Source organism: Anneissia japonica, unplaced genomic scaffold (assembly GCF_011630105.1).
Source record: "Anneissia japonica isolate Jap-2015-1 unplaced genomic scaffold, ASM1163010v1 scaffold376_len1572418_cov194, whole genome shotgun sequence".
In the NCBI taxonomy this organism is placed as follows: domain Eukaryota; kingdom Metazoa; phylum Echinodermata; class Crinoidea; order Comatulida; family Comatulidae; genus Anneissia; species Anneissia japonica.
This window is the reverse complement of record NW_022741166.1, coordinates 803,114-824,732: the sequence shown is the minus strand read 5'-3', so window position 1 is coordinate 824,732 and position 21,619 is coordinate 803,114. Positions and strand designations below refer to the sequence as shown.

Sequence of the window (21,619 nt, the reverse complement as noted above, 5' to 3'; positions counted from 1 at the left end):
TCTTCTTTTGCTTCTTAATATTCCAAGGTAATAAATAAATGCAAATATAAAATGCTGTATTATTACAGTAGATGAATAGGCAGTATTTGATATACAGTTCATTTTAATATGAGTGAACATGCATAGAATACAGGTGAGGTTTTCACATTAAAAGGGTTCTTGGGTTTGAATTGATATTTTATATAGGAAGTGACATGCCCTGATGACATTGTGCTCGACGTGAAGGCATTTATAGCAAGGCGGAGAACATTAAGTAGGCTAGTTCTTACCCAATTCATGTCCATTGACTTTCTGTGGATTTCATAATTTTGTTGATGTCATTATTTATTTCTGTCATAGAGATTACATGGAGAAAGTGGAGAGCTACGCATGGAAGGCTGTACAGTTTTTGGCGGTTTGCCATCAGAAACGTGTCCGTAAATTAACCCGAATTTGTGAATAATCAATTCTTTCAATTCAAAATTACACTAATCAAATGCATACGACTTTAGAATCACATTTCTTGAGTAAGATGCATGCCTTTGCAGCCATATGCATATAATTTAGGCTGATAGACTTGCATACATGCTATTATATTATCATCATCATCAGTTACTGTTCTTGCTTTTGTTGCAGGATTTCAGAAACTATAAAATATATAAGAAAAGAACTATAGAAAATGTTTTTGAAAATTCAAGATTCAATATATTTTGAATTTTAAAAACCATAATTTAAAATTGATTTTAAGAGAAAATTAAAATAATTTCAATATCAAATATTGCAAGTTCAGTTTCTTTATTTTTTTATACTTTTAGTTTCCGAACATAAATTGACTCCTATTGTTGATAATTTAAAAAAAAAAATTGATAATTTTAATTTGTAAACAATTTGCTTTATGTTGGTAGACACTTTTGTCTTTCCTTCCAGAACAATGGACCTGACCAATCAGAAAAGGACCAGGAATGCACACAAGTCCCATTAACACACATGTTACATATTGTACATAGGCCTTAATTTTGTCAAACATTACAACAGCACCCAATTAGCTGGGGCTATGCGGAGAGATTCATTTACACCAATGTTATTATATTAAAATACATTAAATGTATACACATAGTAACATGCTTCCAGTTCCATGGCTTCCCATCTTGTTATAATGAAAAAGAATGGCAATATATTCTACAGTATGAATAACCTTTTAAAAATAAGCTACAAACTGCAGGTCAACTTGCCTGTCGTCAAAATTAGCTTCAGACTTCAAAACTGTTTTATTGATGTGCTAAATATTTAACTGTTAGTCTTCAGTTTCATCAAGATGGGAAAGAAAAATTGCATGGAAAATCATCAATTACGTGGAGGGAAATAAAAATAAGCGTCTTTGAAGTATATGATGAGTAAGCACACGTTTGACATCAATTTGGCATTTTCTTTACTGTCTCGCAACAAACCTACAAAGATTCATCTTCACATCTTGCGTGATAGACGCTTCTCAGATCAGTTTTGAACCCATGACAATCTTCTAATATTAACTACTGTATAAATGCTGATAGATAGTCTTTGTGTCAGCACTACATAAATTACTCAATGTAAATGTAAGAACAATGTTTATAGGAAGATACAAACATGTATATAATTACAGTTAATGTATTAATTGTATTCATATTACTTGATATTTTTGGGAAAATCTGTAATACTCTATTTTAAACATTAAAATGTTCAAACAAAGGATCACAGAAAGTTATGAATTTTATTTTACAGTAGACCCAATTTTTTCCAGATTTTGGCTTAAGAAAACTTTTTGACCTATAAAATTAAATTAATATCAAAATTTTAAAATTTCAAATTTTTTTAAAGAACTTTCCAAGTAATGTACAGTTCAGAATTAAGTCTTATAAACATCTGAATTTTGCGTAGTTTGTGTCATAAATGTTTTACATATATTATAAAATACATTTATTACATTTTCATACCTTAATTACATTAAAAATTATTGGTTTTAATTCCCAAAGCGTATTTTCACCAAATCTAGATCTGATATTTCATTATATTTGTGTTATTCTTATCCATCACCTAAAGCAATATACTTATGTCTTATTGTATAAATGTGTTGACAATATCACTTAAGTGGGACATCCATTGTCACGTTTCGCTAAGGCACAGAGCTTCGGGATCTAATGGGCTGAGATATAAGATTAAGATTCTTCCAAAGGCTTTTGCGAATTTGAATTCCTTATTAGCATTTACATGTTTACATCACCAGCATATTATATATCCTCTGTGATTAATGCTCAGATAAGCCTCAATGTTCAGATAAACACACTCTTCAGCTTTGAATCATTGCTAAGCTACAATCAAGCCATTTTCCCAGTTGATGACATAAGTATGTTAATTTAAAATGACTGAAAATCAAAGTAATGTCGAACTGCAACAGAAGCAAAATTGTGATAATGTGTAGATTTGTGCAGTCTTCATACCACTAGTGTTTGACGTGAAGCTCTTCACAGCTTACCGTGAGTTTGATAGAATCTGAGCTGCCTCGTGGGAAATGCACAGCATTGTATATGATAAATTGCTATTTTCAAGTCATTAAACAGCCGCTGGCCGTAGAGCAGTGATTATATAGTGATCTGTGGATAGTTCCAGGTTCATACTTATGTATGGATTTTAATATTTTACCTTGCTCTGTTCCTAATTATTGATCTTCATATCAATGATTTTTTTATTAGCATGCTAATATCTGGTGTTAGGTTTTTTGATTCTGAAGAAAAATTCTGTAGTTAATCTTGCATCATTGAATAGTAGTTTCTGTATGTGTGAATTCGCCACCATAGTACTGTAGTAGACGTAGCATTTTCATGTACCAAAGCCTACCTGCAAAACAATTCATGCAAAATTCTCCACTCAGGCATGCCTGTGTATCCCATTCAATAGGAGCTTTTTGGAATGAAAATTATACAAATTGAGAAATGTATCTTTGAAATTTCCATTATCATGTATTAATTGTCTGTTGGTGTTATTAGTATGTAGAGTAAGTGCATGTTCAGACCATGAAATTTGGAAAAAATTAGGTCGGCAAAAATTTGCCGACTTTAAATTCTCAGAGGTTGGCAGTCTCTGCAATTTTTTATTACCTAGGCCCATATAGTGTAAACTATGATGTTTTCCGAAAGCTCGACTTTACATCGTCAACTACAGATTGTGATTTTGTTAATTTCTCTATTAACTCAATATATTGCTGGTGAAGGAATGGTATGACGGTACAGTTAGTGAAGTCACAATGCGATCGTGTTTGCGCTTAAACGGATGGTAGGATTAGGCCTACAATATGTTGAATTTGGTTGTTTTTAGATAATAAACAACATTTTAAATATGGTAATACTGTACTATAAAATGAAGACAAATAATAGATTTAGATAAGCATTACAATCTACGCAGCCCACATGGCTTCAATTGGGCGATGTTTTAGACCTTGGTTTGCTAGCGTCATTCCTGTCTAGCCTACGAAACGGCTAGGCCTTGCTAGGCGAGAAAGACAAGACGATTGTACACACATCGTACTTACTGTATACCTATTAAAAATAATTATTGTACAAACAAATCTTTTTTTACAAACAACCAATTTCCTTGGTTTGACGACGTACCTGTTTCAGTCAAAGTTTTGACTTTCAAAGCAGTTTTTGAAGCAAAGAAATCTAGGCCTAGGTCGGCAAAAAATTGCCGACCTGCAGCAAGTAACATCTCGACGAGATTTGATTGACAGATAAACCGACTAATTAGCGAGCGTCTTTTAGTCACATGATTAAAAAGTTTTTCTCGAAACATTTAAATTTCCTTAGACAACTGATTGTCAACGTGAAACATACGTGAACCTAGGCCTAGATGTCTGTGCTTGGTTATAGTACACGAGGAGTGCGCATCAGTGCTGACAACGAGGTTGACTGAATGTGGCTTTTCCCTCTTCCTTTGGAAGCGAAATACAGAGGCTTTTACAACAATTTCCCTGCATGTTCCATGAAATAGATTAACACTATGAATATATAATTCATTTGCATACCACCTTTCCCTGAATTCTCTTTCTTAAAGAAGGTTGATAGCAAAGAAAATGTTCGCCAACTTGGTAAGTCTAGCCGCCATTGTCTAAGGTTTTCTTGACTTTATGGGCGTGGCTTCGCGTCCTTGTCGACATGTCAATTCTGGCTCGGCAATATGGTCAGCAATTGCCCATTGCCGGCGTGAAATTCGTGGGCTGCATGTTGCTAAATTATTTATATGTGTGTATTGTACCAAAGTAAGTCAATTAAAATTACTACAGTAACTGTTTTTATAATGTATGCAAGTAAGTAGTGACTGATGTATGCAGTATGTAAAGTTGATTGATATACAGTATGGGTATTGTATGTAAAAGTAAAAGGTCTTTTGTTGAAAAGGAAATTACCAATAGCATTAAGGTCCATCTTGCAGCAAATATTAATTTCTTACTGCTGTGGTAACTCACCCCCACTGATGGATAAATACATGAAAACATATTACAACACTTCCTAAGTACATGTTATTTTAGTTCTATTGAGGATAATAAACAAATTGATTTATATTTATAAATGTATACCACACATTCAATAACTCCCAAGTTGTCTAAATATGGATTCGTTTTTACACTTTTTAAAATAATAGATGGCAAATATAATCACTAGATTTTCTATAGGGACTACGAGTCAATTTACATAGAAATTTTTTAATAGGAATCTTTGCTTGTTATACTGATTTCACTATTATTTTTTTGTTAATGCTCGGGTATAAGCCTACCTTGGATAAATAAGCTTACCCCCATAATGTACTTTACGCCCAATATTATCCAGTCTTTTCCAGGGTATGATTTGATTGAGTAGCTGACTTTTACAAATACTCTTAAAAAATATAAAATATTGGCCTTATATTAGACATACAGTGAATCTGATGAAAAATATACCTTTTGACTAAAAAAGTGGATTCCCAGGGTATAATCCCACCTTGCAAAATCGAACCAGTTTGTGTTCAAGGGGGATGGGCTTATACTAGAGGAACTATGGTAATACCATTGACAAGGATGATTGATTTCACTTTTTTCCCTGATGTGTTACACATTTTAGTATGTAACACACACTTTAGTATGTGTTACATACTAAAGTGTGAATGTTTTATTTTCCCCCGAGTGGAGTTTCCTTGTAACAGTTAGGCAAGGTATTACTTTTTTACTTCCAACTTGCTATTAATTTGTACATTTGCAGTAGATCAGGATGATATTTTCAGTGGAATCTTTATCCACCTGCTTCTTCCTTACATTTTTTTTTTTCAAAATCAAGCACAAACAATTTTTTTTGGGTTATAACTATAATAACAGAACAATGGTATAATACCATATTGTTATTTATGTAATACTGGGTGGACCTACAATAGGGTGACCCTACAATAGGGTGACAAGCTGACAGACTCATTCCATTACCAAAGTAACTCAACCAACATCTACTAAATTATTGATATTATCATCATGCGTATTATTGCATTCTATATGTCAGGCTCTTGTGATTATTGTTATTGTTGTCTATGTAAGCAGATAATTGCCATTTCATGGCTTTGTACAGTACCAAATCTATTGAATTGTATCACTCATGATAATAATGATGAGTAATAAAGATATTCCTATTAAATGGAATATAGAATTATCTCAATTATGTTCCAAGTCAAGTATCTTGGAAATTTTAACGAGGAGGTAAGGACAGCCACCATGCCTTGTTCCCCCTCCCACTTTGAAAGTAAGTTTGTGATAACACATGAGACAATTCTTGTGTTAATTACCATTTACACATTTCTTATCAATTATTTATAATTATATACTTGATAATTTCATATCAATTATTCATTTAACTTTTAATAAGTTTTTTTTAAGGAGGTATGAATAAATTACACATCTCAATTTTAGAATGTCATGGCTATAATTTGTAGTATAATTTTGATATAAATTAATGATGATACTGTAATTTTGGCTTACCTAGCGCTAGTAACTTGATGTTAGACTTGTTAACAGTTGCTTTGACTTTAAATATTTTTCTTGTTGCAACAAAATACAGTGATACAGTGATTTAATGTTTAACGTGTCACTTATGATAGTCATACAATATGCGTAAGCAAGATTTTACTAGTAAATTTCTTTATAAATATAATGTAATGTTCCGCATAATTATATACTTTATGCATTGACTTGTTAATTGTATCTTTGCTGCACCACTCAAAGTGTTAAGATAGCTCACTATTGAGCATGCGCGACCAAATTCAGTTATACAAAAATTATTTCGATGTGAGTTTGATTCAGGAAAATATCATAGGAGTGTGTTTTGTCCTACCTGGCATGTTATCATATCGAATACTCGTACGTTCCCAAATACTTGCAAAAAAAAAAATTTGCAATTGAATCAGATAAGAATCAAACCCACGACTGCTAGATAACTAGCCTGGCACCATAACCACTTGTCTACCGAGCTTGCACTAAGTGACTAGTGTGGAATCCCCAAGTAATAGCGGCTACTGCCAAATACTACTGTATTTCGATGTGAGTTTGCATATCAAAATATTTTATCGGTTGCTCATATAGCGGTAATTCAGGTCAGTTCAAAAGTGGTTTACTGGTTTCTCGTAACTACTACAGGACCGAGGCGAAGCACTCATTGCTTAAAAGCCCCTCTTGTAAAATGAAGTCACTATTAGTGTATGGTGCAAACTTTAGTGGATGGTTGGACCATGCCTCATTGAGCCTTGATTTGAAAGTGTTAATAGATGAACATGATACTGCTTTACTAGGAAGTACATTCCAAAGCACTGTTGTTCAGGTAATTACTCCTCCCAGATACACATTATAAACAAATATAAGTTACACATGCAGAGGTTTGTCAGTAATGATCTTAATCATCATTTTCGATCTGTGATGTATTGGAAGGTGACTGATGTAATTCTGATTTTCAATGAGAAATTTAAAACTCATTTTTCGGAGGTTTTCTCAATGTTTGGGTGGCAGTAACTTATAATATACATAGTACACATAGTAACAATTTTGAAAATGTATTTAAAAGATGTTTTAATTACATAAAAAACAGTTTTACTTTATACAAAACTATTAATACATGTCTAAATCCAATGACAGATCAGAAAAAGTCTACTTATTCGTTGTTCTCCCCGAAACTTAGAAATACCGGGTTTGTGTCGGGCAGGGGATAGTTTCGCTGGTACTGTAGTTAGATGCTATGTTTTTGTTGTTTTCGTTATTATTTTGTTTTCAATAATTTTGTTTCCTCTTATCATGTATGGCCTTGATGAAAAACACCCAAGTGTCTCCATGTTTAATAAAATAAAATTTATTATTAATTATTATTATTAAAGAGAATTTATGCGTATTAAGTATTTGTCATGTATTTAATACTAATATATAAGCCAACATAGTATAAAATCTCAATGAAAGCAACAGTTTGATAATGATGACACCAGTTATATGAATATAATAATGCGGATTTGATTAGTCTGACAGTGAGTGTGAGCACACATAATGCACTTGTCCATTAAGGAGTGGGCTTATTACACACCTACGGTGGCTGCTTTTACTACCTGAATGATATCCTTGTAATGTCAACAAAATGTAAGGTATGCTATTGAATGATGTGCCAAAACATAATGGTTGTAGACAGTTCACATTTCCATGAATTTTAAGTGAAAATAAAAATTGGCAGACATCGTTGCTGATTAAAAACACAAAGGAAAGGAAAATTAATCGTATTTGCATTCATAAAGGGTGGTGTGAACTTGATTTTACGTGAACTGGTTTTAATATGGGAATACCTCTAATGGTGAATTACCCAGTATGCTACACATAGGATGACAATCTCAAACCCTCCAAAGAGTACTGTATTGTACATGGCGCCGATGTTTAAAAGCATCTCTGCCTGTTCTCTAAGTAAATTACTGTATAAGTGGTATCGAATATTAATAATTTAAAAGACTTTTACTCTTTACTTTAAATTCAATTTAATGTATCTATATATAACAATGCTTCAATATTGTTTTTAAAAAAGTACATTGTTTTAAATAATTATGAAGAATAGTCTTACCTAGTTGCTTATTTCGAATGGGAAAGCTTCTAATATCTCAATAATTATTTAAGAAGAATTAATTTTACATTGTCAATAAAACATGTTTTTCAAATGCAGTATTTTACTTTTCAGCTGTTGCGTTATAACTACCACTATAGTTTGTATCTGTAACAGAAAATAGTTTTTATATGTAAACTAAATTTCTTACTTATATCTCTTTGTTTTTAACAGAAAATAAAGTTGGAAAAATGGAAAGAAATGGAGAGTTTAATATGGTGAAAAGAAGAACTTTAAAAAGAACCAACAAAGACAGTTTTGTTGAAGGGCTCCGGCCGTCAGCTGGCAAAGAAAGTAACCAAAAGTTTTTTGATACCAGAGACTTAGTTGTTATATATAATCGTGTACCTAAGACAGGTAGCACGTCGTTCACGAACATTGCGTATGACTTATGCGGAGAGAATGAATTTAATGTGCTACACATAAACACAACGAAAAACATGCACGTAATGGCCTTATCAGATCAGGTGAGTTAATAAAGTTGATAGCATTGTGTGTGATTGTAGTCCAGAAGTATGTTTACATTAATGTACTTCTTACCATCCCAACCCTGAAGATTAGGACGATCAAATATGACCTATGTGGTTGGGGCTGAGGTCTGATAATGTAGGTGTTATTGATTATATTACTTCATATTTTTTTCACATCCTTTTTGTCAAATTTGATGGATTAATATTAAGTATTATACTTCAAACACCAAAATAGTTATCAGAAGCATGGATTGATCACGTACTAAGAGTTAAATGTCATTTCTTATTATTCGCTACTATAAATTTGTTCATGAGTATGAAATGCCAAAAATTTGATTTGCAGAAGGTCAGTGGATGACATTCAAAGGACAACATAATGTGATTTTAAACTCTCTCTTTTGTTTGGAAATGCAAATTCCATCTTTTTTATGAGCTTATAATAAAGGAGTATCAGCTGGCGCTACTGTTCCTCCCAAGACACCTCTCTCCCTTGTGTCTGTGTTTGTTGAGAGTGATGTTGTCATGGCAACATCCCATTTTGTGTGTTTAGTCTTCCGTTTGATATTTACATGAGGATGACAAACGCCAGGTGTTGTGATTTGTAGACTCAAACCTTGTGTTCCGATTGTCACTGAATCACAGCCTGGCTCTACAACCTGTTGTGTATGCAAGCCTGTATGTGTACCCTGGTTATGAGAGTATACTCTACACAGATGATAACAAGTTATTTGAGAGTGTTTGTCTCCATCAATAGTCAAACAGATGATAAGATTCCAACTTATTATTTAGTTGGTCTCCCTTTTAGTGACATTGTTGGTCAATATAGTACCATACCACTTAGTAAATTTGCAGGTATTGAGTCTAGACTATATTAATAGCCATATCATATTTGGCACAATAGCATGCTAGAATGATTAATTGGTTCATCAAATAATCAGATGTACAACTTGTATATCAGTTCATCATAACGTTAATTAGCATTTGATCCTGGGAGCAATCTAAAATATTTTGATTGATTCTTTTAATACAATTTGTAGATGAACTCATCATATCATTGAAATTTGATTTGATGACGGATAATAAAAATTTTTTTCTCAATTTTGTCCCTCTACAAAATAATCATTTACTCATCAAATACACTACGCATCCTAATTATTGACTTTGCTTCCTATCTAATTTTTCTCAGTGCATTCATCATAATCCAGTTTACTCTACTTTGTTCTATCAATTAAATTTCACATGAATATAATAACTCTAATTAAAGGAGGCTCAGGAAGAATCAGTGAATATGGACTGCTTGTAATGTAGCATGGTTTTAATCATAACTCATTTCAGTATTAGTCCCCACAGAGTGATAAACTGTAATATATAGGCCTACTAAAACTACTACAGAAAAAAATAACCTAATGTAGTATGGAAAATCCGCCATTATTTTAGCCATTTGTATTATTGGGATTCTGTGTTGTAGTTACAGTATCCTTCGCAGATTTAGTTTAATGCATTAGATGAAAGGTCATTGCCTTGTTAAATTAGGAACATCATATGCGGTGTTTGTTTTCTCTGGGGACCAAGTGTTGTTTTTTGACCGAGTCTGGTTGAATATAGATAATAACCGTAGATAGTATCTTTGAACCTTATGCGGTTTATACTTAGATCAGGGAGTTGCTTAGATCAAGGTAAATTTTCTCCAGTGTTGAAAGTAAGTGTATGTTTGACCTACATGAACAAAACAGTTATTCATTTTAGTTTTATTCTTACTATTAAAGCTATGAATATTATAGAATGTACACCACATTTATTGAATATTAAATTAATAGCACATTTTTTGAAGGGGAAAATAATTTTCTTAAAAGTTAATTGCATAATTTTTTTTTTTGCATAAACCTTCAGTAGCTAGTAATAAATTTAAGGATTTTAAAATGTATAGACTTAATTGTTTCAATCTTTCTAAACTTTATAGAAGTTAATTACTTCCTAGATCTTTTTAAATGTTGCCTGTTTTAACCACAGGTTGTACGTATCCTTTAAGATAATTAATTTCTACTATTATTCTCTTTGTCATGTCAAGTTTATTTAGACATAATGCTTAATTGTTGATGTTTTTTTCCTTGATGATTAGGTGTAGACTGAATTACTATAATAGCTGGCTCACTGTGAGCCTGGAAGCATTTTTTTCTTGCATTCTATCAATAGCATAATAGTGCCGTTTACCGAATTTTCCTGTTTTAATAAACTCATTAAATCAGCTGTTTTGCCTCAAACCTTTCCTTTATGAAGGCCATGTATAATAGCAGTTTATAATCACCATGGCAATAGTTCTGCAGGCATGCTGGGATTGGAGTCAGTGCTAAGCATGATAGCCCATTTGTACTTTTTGTGTGTGTTTTCAAAGAATATGATTTTTTTTCTTTAATGAAGTGTTCCCTGAAATCAATTAACTAGAAAGCTGAAATTACAAGTGAAAAACATTTTAGGCCATATAAAACATCATTTACTGTATGTTTGGAGGAAAAGATGCCTTTTCTTTCTTAAGCCACTAAACCTATACAAAGAAAATCCCTAATGAATATCCATGTCTGACTAGATCTAAGGCCGAGATTTTTTCATTAAAAAAAACAAAATGAAAAAATAATTTTCCTCCGGTTGTCTTAAAATTCCCCCTTAATTGAAAGTGTGTGTTTTTTTATATTTGGCCTTGGTGTAACTAGATAAAAGATATTTTTTAAAGATCACGTCCAGAAAGAAATATTGTATAAGAATCAAGATGTAACTACAAAGACAACATGTACCTTATAAATCATAATTATGTCTATACTCTGATAAGGCACAAGCTAATTTCAGTACCTCATTTTGTCGTGTTATGAAGCCTAGTAATAACATGCAAGGCATAAAGATAAATTATTTTGCTGGTTGTCTATTAGGGAGACATAGATGAGAACAGATTAATGAGAGTCTGTAATGAAATGTGATAGACTAAAGACATTTTCCATCCGCAATGAATATAAATATTAGAATCAAAGGCTAATGTATCTAAGATATAACTTGCTGTTTTATATGTAGCCCCATAAAAAAAACTAATGCGGGAGGGAGGTTTTTTTTTTTTTTTGCTAACCCCGCCCCTATTTTACCGATGGTAGTAAAGTAAATCGATGGTTAGGGACACATTATATAAAGTCATAAGAATAGAATCAAATTTTAAATATATGTTTTTGTTGTACCAGTAAACATATTTGCAAGAAATCCTGAGCTTTTCAAGTGAAAAAATGATGGAAAAGTGACTGGTTGAAATAAAAATATATTTCCCCAAAAGTGCTGAAAGGAGAGCAAAAGTGCTGAAAGGAGAGGGGGGAGGGGGGAGAGTGGTGATAAACTAATAATTTTTTTTTATGAAGGTTGGTGGTTTGACTGCCTATGATCTTGAGCACGGTATTTTATTTTATCATGTGGTGGTAGTCTCTGTAAACCCTGTATAAGAGCCCAATCACACTTATTAGGCCGGCCTAGGTTCGGCCCTTGGCTGGCTTAAATACGGCCGATTCAAATGAATTTTCCGTTCACAGTTAGTATTTGAAGTCGGCCCAGGGCCGCCTTATGAACGTTCACACTTCTCCTTTGGGCCGGGTCGGTAAATTGCAGGGTCGGTGAATTGCAGGACAGGAAGTTGGAGGCGATTGCATTACATGATGGTGGAACGGTAAATCACAACCTAGCATAAACACAAAGAATTCGCGCAAAACATGAACCTAATTTCAAATATTGTCCTTATACTTTTTCGATTTTTTAAGCATAGCATTCTGCTTTATGATTATGGCGACATTATTATAATAACCAAGGCCCATAATTAGCACAGCTCGAATATACACTGTGCAAAACCAAGCTCGCGATTTCGAAAGTCCATACCTGTATATAGTAAGCTGTATAGGCCTATGTAAGACTAAGGTTGCTGTCAAAGTTTGGACAACACAGATTGTGAATAAGTAGCATCGAAATCTATCTATTTGGCAATAATAACTATTTTCATTCACAAACAATTTTTTATGCTTTTTAGAACCAGCTTCGCTCTTAACAATAGAGGTCCTCGGGGTCATGTGAGTAGCTTCACAAACGTCGACACAAAATTCACGTGGTTGGTGAGGATGACGTTCACAGAAAGAATGATTCCGTTATATAGTGTTATGATTTCAGATATAAACTTGTGAAATTAATGTGTGCTATACAAAAAACGGGGTTTCTTGAGCTTGTAATAGGCCTATATTTTTTCTCTACTGGAATTCAACTGTGGAAAAGAAAGTCGAAGCATACGTCATCTGCCAAACTGCCCATACGTAAGCTTTGTATCACGTGGTATTTTCCCATGTTTACAACTTGGTTCATGATGCTTATGCTTCGCACGGAGTCTGTGATTAATAATTAGATAGGCATGGAGACCTTTAAATAACAACTTTTATTCAAAAACAATAGTTCAACTGAATACAATTTACTCTACAGTTTCCTTAACAATTTATTTCTCAATGATATTTTTTCGCGCAAGTCAGTTCGAATGAATGTTGTGGTAGATAAGATGTCAAAATCAACCGCAATCAGAGCGAACTTTCAGATATAAATGCGGGACCTGAGCCGACTCGTTAACATCTCGTATCTTTTGTTGTGACGTCATGGCTCACTGGCTCACACTTGCGATGTCTCGCACTTGTGATCAAATAACACACCTGCTCGCACTTTGGCAACACTCTTTGGCAGTCAACTCGCCCCTAGAAACTCCGCCCTTGGAAACTTGCCCCATAAAAAATGTACACTTCCTATGCAGACCATGCAGTCTTCAAAATAAAAATTGTAACCTTTCGTAATCAACTACATTTTCCACATACAGTACATAGAAATTTTTGAAACTTTATTTAAAAAAAACCTAAACCATAATTCACCACTATAGACACTTTTTGACAAAAATGAAAAAATACGACTTTGTTACCCAATGAGAAGTGTTCTAATATAGACAATGGGTCATGTCTCATATTATTTGTTATATTTTTATTATTCATTATTTTCACTTGACTCGCATAAATAATTTTGTTCGAAGAACATTTATATGCAGTTGTACTTCGCAGCACTTCACTTGCAATATGCAATTTCTAGTTTTATAACTGTTAGTGCCATGTAAAAGACATGCAATATGATGTTTTCCCAGGATCAGGACGAAGAACTGTTACTAGGAAAGAAATCAAAATGCCAAAAGGAAGTTCCATTTATAGGATTTTAATCAGGTCATAATTAATTTCAATCAGGTCATCCAATCAAATAAACAACAGAAAAAATGTTCAGTATGTTTGTTACTTCATCTTAATGTAGAAAATAACCCACCATTACTGTAAATATATATCAATAAAAATGATCAAATAGAATATTAATACCCAATTAGACAGAGAATGAACCAATTAAATTTTCAGTGATTTGCAGACTTTTTAATACGAACATTTATTGCATTATCGGCCATGTTATGTTTTTCTGCAAATAATATATGATAAAGTACTAATGCATTTCTTAATTTGCCAAGAAAACATTCTCTTTCAATCTCATTTGAAAGCTATTTTAATATTAAGTGCATAGAATAAGTCAAGTATTGATTTTTTTTTATGTTAGCTCAACACTGACTTATAAGCTTTTATAAGATATAAAATACTAGAAATTGGCTATTTGAGATTTGCAAGCCGTCGTGGATTAAGTGTATTTAAATTAAGAATGCTCCAACCTACAGTTGATGAAATACATTTTTATATAAATGTACGCTGCTGTCAAAAGGCAATTGTCCCTATTAGAGCATTTCTTAGAGACTGCGAGAAGACTTTAGACAGGAAATATAATGTAGTAAAGATTTTAGTATGAAATTAAAAGTATAAAATCGCAAAGAAAGTAGTAAAATGTCAAAAAGTAAAGATGTTTGTTGAATCAATCTGAATGTTATTAGTGAATTTCATATTTGGTTTGAATGTTAAAAACATCATAGATTATAAAATAGACTCCCAGGGGATGCCTGTCTGTACTGCTGAATAGCATTTCAATACAGTATAAGCTCTACCGTTGCATGCCAGTTTCTATGATTATTGATGTTATTCCATACATGTATTGGAATTTGTGGTGCATAACTCAAGATTATATATTATTATTTTATTATATTACTGTTTGCATATAAAAAAACCAAGAATATAAAGTATATACCTCATGTAATACATTTAAATCAACCAGTCAGGAAATAAAAACATTAGGTTTTGGTCCGATCCTTCTGTAGCGCCTTCAGCAATACTGCAGTGGGTACAGTATGATCCTATCATTTACTACTATTATTTTTATTATTATTGCTTATTATTATTATTATTATTATTATTATTATTATTATTATTATTATTATTATTATTACAACATGATGTAATGCGGTCTCCAAAAAGTTGGCCTGGAATTATTTGGAATTTTAAGTCAGACTTACAGTACTTACAGATCTATAGTGCTTTATTAAAGTGAGGAGTTAACATTTCTTTGTTTTGTTTTGTTTAATTATTGGAACTTGGTTTACTGTAAATAAAGGTTGTTTCAGTTGTGACTTTGCTTATCCAACAAAGTCACACATCTCTAAAAGCCTTGTCTAGATTATCAAATTTTCTTTGACAAAAAACTGTTGTATGCCCATATATAGTCATGATGTGCCTATATATGGTCATGATGGGATGTCATCATGACGATATTTAGGTATGTCACATGTTTTTGTCAAATAAAATTCGATAGTCTGGACAGGACTTTAAGCCCTGTCCAGATGATCACATTTTATTCAACAAAAAACATGTGACATACCTGGTCATGATGACATCTAATCATCACTTTGGCATATTACAGTTTTTTTGTCAAGGAAAATTTAATAGTGTGGACAGAGCTTTACAGTACTTCATTCAGTAATGTCTGGCTATGTGATACTACAATAGGTGTAAAAGTGCCAACCTAGCAATGTTAACTACTAAAACATTTTTTATTGGTTTCATAATGAAATAAATTTTAAAGAAATAGCCTAAGATATTACATACAATGCTGTGCAAAATCCTTTTCAACTTGTGATTAGAAATTGTCACAAATCATTGATTTGATTGATGTTCACCTGGTATGGCAGGTTCCCGATGCATTTGAGGATGAAATACTGTTATGTTCATCTTCTGCAAGCTGAAAAAACTCAGAAATGTATTCATTATTGTTGTATAGTTTTAAAACACCAAAATGTATCATTTGTAATTTAGCTGCAAAGCTATAGTACAATGGTGATATTTTGAAATAAAACTTGAACTTAAAAAAGTGCCACTCCTTCACCCTTGAATAGAATATCATATTGTTTATTTAATCCTGTATTGAAGGCAAGTTTCCTATGTTTTTGAAATATAAATTGGGTTAGTGATACATTTTGATATGGGGAAAAATTTTAAATTTTATTTACCTGTAACCAATTCAACAAAAGATAAGAGTTTATTCGAATGTAATTTTAGCGATTGTTTTTAATTGAAATTTAAATTATTCTACAAATTCTTAAAAATCTATTAATCAATCTAATTTATATTTATTTCTCTGACTTATTGTCAAAAATGATAGAGGTCGAGTTTAGAAACTCTATACTAAAAGACAAGATAATATGGCAATCAAGAGTAAACTAATTCCAAACCTTTCAATTTATTTGAATTAAAATTTGTCTGCCAAACTTCGGTCGGCTTTCTGGTTCACAGGGATGTAATTGTGCAGGGCGGAGCCGCCCCGCCTAAAAGTCTACCGCCCAGCCTAAAGCAAAATTTAATGCCTTCCGCCCAGCGTCAAACGTACATATCCGCCTATCCCGAATTCTTACTTTTTTCGCGAGATATCATCACATATTTCTAGCCTCAAACCTCATGCAAGCAGCCTAGCAAATAAAACAACATCGGAAAACCAACCAAGTGGAACTGCCAGGCTTTAGCGCTGATTGGACGCTCACGTTCTACTTGACTGAACAGTAAACTGTGTGATCAGCTGGAAATTGGCACTTTGCGTCCTATCAGTCACGTGAACTGTATGCGGTATTGAGTTTGTTATTGTTTTGAACGCTCGAGTTAATACACTGTAAAGATGGCCGAAGCGAGTGTAAATCGCTGAATGTCTGTTGTAAACGACATCAGAATTGCAAACTACATCAGAATTGCAGTGTCTGTATTTTTAGAAGTGAAATTTCTTTTACCAAATCACTGACAAATGTTCCAACATTTATGTCGGAGAGGTTAAGCCAATATACATCAAAGGGAGTAAAATATAGCGATGGTAAAACTTTTCATTTTTTAAAGATAAGTAGGCCTAGCCTATGGGGATTGTGAATGATTCCCGTACGCTGTGCGCCACGCGACCCGTGGCAATCACTGGTCGGAAGGCTAAGAATAAAGCATAAAATCACAGCTTACAGCAAACATTTTTTTAATGTACAGCGACAAAGTGTTACATGAATGCCAGTTATATACTACAGGCACATTTTTGAATTAGTTCATATATATATATTCTCAAATATATTACTTAACCAGAGAGCATCTGTTCATGATTACTGTACAATTTCGCTATTCCCGCATCCAATGTTTTGATTTTATACCGCATACAGATCATGTGACTACCCTGACAGCAGCAAGCGCAAAGTGTCAATTCGCGTGTTAGCGGTGCTATGGTTAAACAAAAGCGTTTTCGGCTTTGAAAAGTGCTTTAGCCTTTGTAGTACCGCGTAACGGTTATCTTCTCGTGGTGCCTTTTGTAGATTATTTTCCCGAGTTGTCAGTGGATGATTGTCAATTGTTTTAGTTTTGGTTGTTTAAATAGACAACTGTAATCCCTGGTTCCCTCATTTCATGATTTAGTCTTCAAAATGTCATCCAAGAAAGCAAAGCAATATCAACAAAGAAAAAATATTTTTTCATATTTCTCGAAAAACGGTAAGTAAACGCACCTTATTAATAATTATTAAATAGATATTTATTATTATTTACGGATGTAATTACTTTTAAAAAGCAATCTTCAATTTTAATTCAAAATTATACTGTAAGTTAAGCTTACATTCAAAAGTTAGACATGATACCGTGTCACTTGTGTATTCCCGGCGCCGTGAGTGATGCATTTAGTAGTAGATGATATCAATACGTTTGAAAGATTTCAATCGTGTTTCGTACCGTGAATTAAACCAATGATTAACAACTATTTCCCACGCTACGACTATTTTTAACTCTCTGGGTTTTCCCATGTAGTGCATCAGACCTCCAGAACACGCAGACGCAGATAAACAAATACCTACAATACTGTAAACACTTTATTAACTCCTGCTAATTCATATTTGACCAACCAAAGATATGAACATTATTATCAGTATTGTTTCTTTATAATAAATAAACAACAACACTTTTTAAAACATTGTATTTATTTTTTTATTATTAACTTCTTTATTCAATACTGCATAAATAAATAATTCACAATCGAAAACTATGTGCTTCGCAAGAAAACGTCTGGTGAATGGAGTCCAATCTTGAGCTACCGCCGTCAATCTCGATCGGAGCATCATGCGTGTGTTGATAGAGGCTGAATGTTTGTGATTTGTTAATCGAAAGTTTGTTTTGAAATTGAACAAATAACAATTTTTTTTTACATTAATGTACTTACAATTCTTGCAATATAACACATACAACAATAAATCGATCGTTCTATTTATGTCTGCACCTTCGAATTCGAATGTGTTTGTTGTAAGAATACTCTAGGAGGCTAGGCCTAGTTGTTTTGTGAGACTAGGCTAGCAGCAGCCAGTGCGTGTGGTGCGATGATTTCTTGAAAAAAGCTAGGCCTAGGTTTGACAGGTGCATAATATATCACCCTTCTTATTCAGGGATCAAATTTGCGTATGAAAAATACGAGATGAAAATATAACAAATAAACTTAATACACAGAAATTAAAGAAAACTTACAACTTACAAGTTACTTTCAGTCAATAAAAGAACAGTGATTTTAGTAAAATTTAATATTTGCACTCATCTCACAGTATACTTACCTCTTTATTTAAACCAAACAAAGTAAGTCATAATTATCATTACCACCCCTCCCCCCCCCCATCTAATAATTGTTCATGCGGTTGGCGCTACGCGAAAAAATACTCACAAGATTCAGCACCCACCCTTAAAATTTTAATACCCACCCTTAATTATTCACTGGCTACATCCCTGGGTTCAAAGAAGTGTGCTTCTGATTATGATGAAATGATTAATGATGAAAGTTGGCGATTCAGAACATTGGGTTTCTGATGATATCTTGCTCAATTACTGAAGTAACCTGGTGCTTGTCTTACCTTTCTGTCTTTGTAGATAGTATTGCATTGAGTTACACTTTTAAGGGAAATGTTAGAAAAGGTGGGGTAATTTAATACGAAAGCAGAAACCAAAGGAAATTATATTGAGAGAGAAAGATGACATGGATCGAGGTGGAAATGTCCTTAGTTTGACCAAATACAAAATAATGTGTTTCGTCAGCAGAGTAATAGTAGCCATCTTGTAACAGCACAATATGGTTGACACAATATTGCATACAGATGCTTCTATCTAGAGGAAATAACTATACTGGTTTATTAATCCACATGCTGTAATACAAGGTTAAACAATAAAAAAGTATGTATTCAAATTAAAGATGTTTTACAATTTAAAATTATATTCTATTATACTCTTGATGTAAGTTTTAATGTTCAGCAGGAATGTAGGCAAATGAAATTATACTCAACATAGTCACTCTCTTGATCCCGAGCTCAGGATGTTTAAATTTTAAGAGGCAAGAAACAATTAATGCTGGCTCGGAATTTAACAATAATGAGGATCCTCATGTTTAAATACAAAGTAGTATTCCCTTGTTTTTATTTTCCACACTCTGCCCACCAAACACGGAGGTCTCCGTGTTTGGTAACAAAATACTTGACCGCCAAACATGGAGTTCTCCGTGTTTCAGGTGTTTTTTTACGGAATCCGATAGATGGGTAATTACCGACATGCACTAACAATTTGAACACTATATTCTGTCTGAACCATAAGTATTTCACTATTTGTTTGTTTACATTAGCGTAGAGCGGTATTGATTTATTTTCACGAATCGAGAATATTTTAGCTTCATTGTGCGAATCTCCCTAAGTGAGTCATGTTCATTTTACTGTTATGGGTCACAGATTGTGATTAGAATAAAGTGTTTGTAATTCTTGTAAAGTTAAAATGTGTGTAGTTCTTTTAGTATTCACTACATGTCAATCTGATCACATACACACTCTCAACAAGCTTTGGAAAAGTGTTAAAATTGGCTAAAAAGTCTGGCGGTGGCTGATAGTATATTTTCAAACCCGTGGCGGTCAGAGTGTTAAAAGATACTCATTAATATTGAGAAAACTATGTTCAAAAATCAATGAAATTATTGAGTAGGTCATTTATTGGGATAAAATATTTTAATGATTACATAAATCATGACAAATAAGTTTTAACTAAATTACAGACCTTATTATAATATTCTTTTATTTGATTAATAGCCAAATTAGGGTTCTAATCAAAGGATATAGGAGCAGTATTATTTTAGACATTTATTAATTAAGCAGAACATTTTTTCTTAAAATTTTCAAATAAAAGGCAATAAAATATACCAAGTAGGCAATATAATTTCTTTTTCAATTTTGTTTGTGTGACATACAGTAGTGTGTTTAAACATTTGAATTTGCAATGTGACTATAGTTACCAAATATCTTATCACCAGATGGAGACAAGGCCAAGTTGTTATGGATATGATACACTTAATTATTGGTATCATATCATATATTGCTGCTCCATCATTCTGTCATTGTTTGTGTCTGTGAGACATATGCTGTAGTAAATATCAATTGTTGAAACCACAATGTGCAAAAGATAAAAAAACTTAATGTTTCTTTAATTTATAAATAAAACTCAGAAAAAAGAAGTACAGTAACAAAGTAGAACCCCTCCTTTGGGACACCCATATTAAGGGGTTGGGCCAATTTTTTTATTTTGTTTTATTTATTTATTTAATTTATTTTTTATAGACAACCCCTATTCAGAGGACACCCTATTATTTTAGATCCCGAAGTTGTCCCTATAAAATTGTGAACAATTATACATGACGCAAGTATTGTAGAGTAAAATTACAATAACCTTTGAACCGTTAGTGTTGAGTGCGTACGTAGAGACTACTTGTCTGAATACAACACCAAATTCATTATGCTCTAGAAATGTCATTGTTTTATATAAGTTTTGATTTTCCACAAACATGCACAACTATTGTACTGCTACTTTTAATAAGTAAATTCTCTTCAGATAATGTATTAGGTTTAAGTTACTGATGTACTGACTACACTATCTTTCTCTTTATGTGTCACAGATTTTTAAAATGACTGCTAATAAAAATGGTGAATAGAGCAAGAACAAACTTCTCCTAAACTTGTTGTCCATTTGACACAAACCCCAACAAGTACTGATAAGAACCTATGGCCAGCACACTTTTTCTGTTTTGGCTGTTAAATTCTAGTTGAAAAACCATCTGTTAAATTTTATATATGGTAGACCCCTTCTCACCAACATTTTACCCCCTTTTAGTTTTATTTTTATACTGAATTCTATTACTGCACTTGGTACATCATAAATATTTTATTATTATGGACCAAATTTGAATATAAATATTTTACCCCCAAAATAAAGATATGCAAAGTACATTGCCTTCCGGTATTGATTATGTATCTGCATGATTAACAATGCTGTGAAGTTAATAAAAGTTGTTATACAATATGTTCACATTTATTTCATAGAATATGAATTTAAAATTAGTTTATACCCACGGATATTACATTTAAAATTTGAATTTAATTAATAATCTAAATAATTAAAGTTAATAAAAGTGCTGTGACCTACAGTAATTAATTTTCTTTCGCCTCTTCCTCGGGCTAAATCC

At 32.7% G+C, this 21,619-nt stretch overlaps 1 protein-coding gene across 1 annotated transcript in view; it reads left to right on the top strand.

The window, feature by feature from the left end:
• Positions 1-6,701: 6,701 nt before the first annotated feature.
• LOC117118597 (heparan sulfate 2-O-sulfotransferase 1-like) overlaps positions 6,702-21,619 on the top strand; it is a 59,528-nt gene continuing 44,610 nt past the window's right edge. Inside the window, exons 1-3 of the mRNA XM_033263226.1 lie at positions 6,702-6,839; positions 7,151-7,232; positions 8,322-8,614. Of these exons, the coding sequence (XP_033119117.1) occupies positions 6,702-6,839; positions 7,151-7,232; positions 8,322-8,614 (513 nt within the window). The remainder of the gene's footprint in view (positions 6,840-7,150; positions 7,233-8,321; positions 8,615-21,619) is intronic.